This window comes from Marmota flaviventris, chromosome 11, assembly GCF_047511675.1.
Source record: "Marmota flaviventris isolate mMarFla1 chromosome 11, mMarFla1.hap1, whole genome shotgun sequence".
Taxonomy (NCBI): domain Eukaryota; kingdom Metazoa; phylum Chordata; class Mammalia; order Rodentia; family Sciuridae; genus Marmota; species Marmota flaviventris.
In genome coordinates, this window is record NC_092508.1 from 15,163,298 (window position 1) to 15,167,461 (window position 4,164).

At 55.7% G+C, this 4,164-nt stretch overlaps 1 protein-coding gene across 1 annotated transcript; it reads left to right on the forward strand.

Moving 5' to 3' along the window:
• The first annotated feature begins 1,955 nt into the window (after positions 1–1,955).
• Rnf228 (ring finger protein 228) lies at positions 1,956–2,975 on the forward strand. The gene has a single exon (XM_034635683.2). The coding sequence runs from the start codon at positions 1,956–1,958 to the stop codon at positions 2,973–2,975; it is 1,020 nt and encodes a 339-aa protein (XP_034491574.1).
• Positions 2,976–4,164: the final 1,189 nt, after the last annotated feature.

Below are 4,164 nucleotides of genomic sequence, written 5' to 3' on the forward strand. Positions count from 1 at the left end.
CACAGCAAAGGACCCAGCTTAATACCATGCATAGAACACACTATTCCAGGCTCCTCACAATCATACAGCTAAAAGAGGAAGAGGACCACAGGAAGTGATTCCGTATAGTTAGTGCTGGGTCACTGCAATATTTCTAGGCCAGGGAAGGGCCTTCTTCTGATGCCCCATCAACCTGCCCGTTCTGATCACATCCACCATCACAAAATGAAATACCTAAACAATACCAAATGAGAAGCACCCCCAAATCATAATTATGAAATCTGAATCTTGGAAAGTCAGTGGTTTTTAACAAACTTCACCTAAGGTCTCTTGAACTTAAGAATATGATAGTCCCTTTTCATAATATAAAAAAACTTATTTTTAAATATCACTGAAGCTTTATAGGTATTCAGGACTCCCTCTAAAACTCTTGTCTGTACATTGGTAGTTTACTGGTTCCTTTCTGTCTTCCTTTACCTTTGGCTTCCTTTCCATCCATTTATCCTTTCCAGAAACATTCCCTGGGGCATCTTGCCATCTTTTGCAGAGAATCTGGACAGAAAGTGGGAACATTCCCTTCTCCTGGGAATCCTGAACCTTACAAAGCCATCTTCTTTCCCTTCCTTGTTGTTTGGGTGGGTAGGTGGGTGGGTGACCTTTCCCTCCTCACAGAGTGAGGCCCAACCTGGGGAAACAGGAAAACAGAATTTCCAGTTAGGAATATCTGGGCATCACCCCCAAGACTGTCCCTAAGCCCACCACTCCCAGTGTCCTCCCTAGTGCTCTCTAAAGAAGCTGTACTTCCTGCTCACCTACTCATCTGGGCTTCTATTAGTTTTAATAAAATCAAAGAGTTGTCCCATGTTATTCATCAAGTTTGGGGCTCTCTACATTTATATACAAAAGTTGAAGTGGACCAATGGGAAAAGATGACTGACCTCAGTGGCTAGGTTAAATCTGGACTTTTGACATTTTGTGAACTTCTCTGACAACTTTCTATCTACTCTACCTCTGCAGAGGCCTGGGCACCAACGAAATAGCCCCTGGGTCTGCTGTGGTCAGTATCAGGAAAACAACAAGACCCTGCTCCCGTTCTGTTTTCGTGTCTCCACAAATCTCAGGAAGCGGTATTTAAGAGGGTGGGGGCAAGTACTGTTCCCCTCCAAAATTTCCTCCTAACAACCAAAGGAAAATGCCACCACTCGTTTCCACCCTGAAAGCGCTCTGCAGGGCTTCATGGTTTCTGCTAATAAAAGCGCAAAACATAAATGGCTTGATGATTATTGGCTTTCGCCCTTGGACGGAGAAATGAGATCATGATTTTCACCAAGGGAAGGCAATGCTGCTGCCAGGCTGCTGAGGCTGTCGCTTCCCCTCCCTGCGCGGGCCCCGCATTACATCACCGGTGAGCTCTTGCTGGTGGGGGAGAGGAGGCTCCGACAGGGACCCAGCCCCAGACAGGAGGATAAGCAGAATAAAAAGGAAGGGTGGGAGTAGGCGCGTGTTGAGGAAGAGGGAAAAGGGAAAACAGGTCCGGGTTTCCCACCATCAACCTGGGGGGAGGGGGGTGGTTGGCACTTACAAAACGCAACATCCTTAAACAGCTACACCCCCAAATGCATTCCCGCGCCGCCTCCCAGCCGCCCTCTACTCCCATTTCCAAGTCCAACAAAAACCGGTATCCAAAGCCAGAAGAGCTGCCTTGAGGGGGCTGGAGGGGACCGCAGAGAGGCGCCGGGGGACAGGGAGGGACCCGGGCGCTCGCGCGGGGGCGGAGCGGGGCGGGGTGGGGTGGACTGGAGAGGGAGGCGGTTGCCGTTGCGCCCCCGCCCGGCCCAGCCAGCGGTGCCTCCGACGCCAGGGGACAGCAGTCAGGGGGGGTAGGCAGAAGCGCCTCCTCCCCGCCTGGAGCCGAGGCGGCAACGCAGGGGGAGGAAGGCGACTCACCTTGCCCCCAATGAGGGGCGGATCATGCCATGGCAGCGCCAGCAAACGACAGCGGCGGCAGCGAACAGAGCCCCAGCAGCAGCCCCGGGAGCCGGGCCGGAGCAGGGGGCGCGGCGGCTGGAGGCCGGGACCGCGGGGATAGGAGACCCCGGAACGCCACCGCTACGGCCCCAGGCCTTGCACCTCTCGAAGACTACGAGTGCAAAATCTGCTACAACTACTTCGATGCGGACCGGCGCGCGCCTAAGCTGCTGGCGTGCCTGCACACCTTCTGCCAGGAGTGCCTAAGCCAGCTACAGCTCCGCGCCGCCGCCGCCGCCGCCGCCGCTGCCAGCGCTGCGCCTGAGCGCGCGCAGCGCCCCCCGCCCTGGCACGATCCTCCCGGCGCCATCGCGTGCCCCGTGTGCCGCCACCGCACGCCGCTGCCCGACAGCCGCGTGCAAGCCTTGCCCAATAACACCAAGCTCGCCGAGGCCTTCCCGCTAGCTCTGCGCGCGGCTCACGACCCGCTACCCCAGGACCGACTCCCGCCGCTGCCAGCACGCCGCGCAGAGCCTGCAGCACCCCAGCCGCCAGCCCCGGCCCCGCAACCAACGCCACCTGCAGAGGACACCGCCCCCGGACCTCGCGCCCGCCCGGGGCTGCGCGCCCCGGGCGCCTACGACAGCTGCCAGAACTGCAAGCGCGCTGCGCTCACCGCCGGCTGCGTGTGCGTGGTTTTTTCTTTTCTCTCCATGGTGGTGCTGCTCTTCACTGGCCTCATCTTCGTCAACCACTACGGTGGCGGTGGTGGCGGGGGACCCCCCGGAAGCGGAGCGCCCCCTGGGGATGCCCCGGCGACTGGGTCGCCTTCGCCCTCGCCTGTGGGGCCCATCTGTCTGTCGGTGGCCAGCATCTTGGCTCTCTTCTCAGTCGTTGTCACCTGGGTTATCTGCTGGCTCAAGTATCGACCCGAGGGTGCGGCCGCCAGCTCGGCTGGAAGCGGCGGCGGCGGCCCGAGGACGCGGGCAGCGGCGGCACCCGGCGGCGCACGGAGGAGCGACACGTAGCTGGGCAGCACACTGGTCTCTATGCCTGCACCGCCTGCCTCGCGCAGCCAAAGAGGAGTGGGCCTTTGACTCAGTACACTCGAGCTTCTCCCTCTCCCGGTGACCTTAGGACGCTCCAGTCGCACCATCCCCCACCCTCAGCCACCTGGCCACCAAGGTTTTCTGCCTCACGGACTTTCTATGCCCCACCTCCTTTGCGCAGGGTCTGAGAGGAAAACTCAAGGGGCGAGGAGGCTGGTGAACCGGCTGGTGGGGCGTTCCTTTTCCCTTTCGTGCACCACCCCATTTCCAGAGTGCGCGGCCGTCCCTTCCAAAATCTGAGGATTTACAATCAAGAGGAAAGGGGAGAGGTCCCCAGGCAGCCCTCCTGAAAGCTGATTTTCTGGAGGCTGGAACTTGAGAGTTTCTTGAAGGGTGCAGGTGAGCGCACGTACTAGTCCACAGCGGTTGTGAATGGCCTTGAATTGCCCAAAGGAAGAATAAGAAAAGTTAAAGTGAGAGAAAGGTTTTCTTGCTTCCCGGCGGTCCTAGAAAGGGAGAGATCCTGAGCGCTGAGAGTGACTTACACTCCCCGGGGGCACAGCTAGGGCGTGAACGTGGTGGCTGCTGGACTTAGCAGCTGTCGGCATCTGTGCGTTATTGGGCAGGTGCATAGTGCGCGTTCAGAGTAGTTGTCCGACTCCACGGAGATGCGACTGCAGCTTGCAAAAGGCAATGATCCTGCTACCCACCTCCCGGGGTCTGGAGCAGAGCCCAGAAGTCCAATCTTCTGAAAGCTTGCGGTTGTCTTACGGTGTTACTGCCAGGAAGTCATTTCATCTTCTGTAACTGGACTCAGGGAGTTTAAAAAGCCTGATCTCCCTTCTCTCAAAACTGACTGACTGTTGCCCCCACCTGGAAGATATTGAAAGCTATTCACTAAGAATATAAACTACAGGCTTCCCCTTTCCCGTCTTTTTTCTTAATTTCATTTAAAAAATAATTTATTTTTGAATAGATAAATCTGGAAATTTTTGTACATTAAGATTTCCAGAAAAGTTGTTATAAGTGGTGACATTTCTCTCATACCTCTGATTCAAACACATTTTGAAATTAAGAGCAGAAAATAAAGGCTTGTTGGTAATTGATTCAAGTTTTTATACTGTGAAACAACATTAAGTGACTTCCAACTGTCTGATAAAATATAAAA

Bases quoted from the DNA above. Each gene is read 5' to 3' on its own strand.
- Rnf228 (XM_034635683.2), top strand. From the start codon at position 1,956: ATGGCAGCGCCAGCAAACGACAGCGGCGGCAGCGAACAGAGCCCCAGC.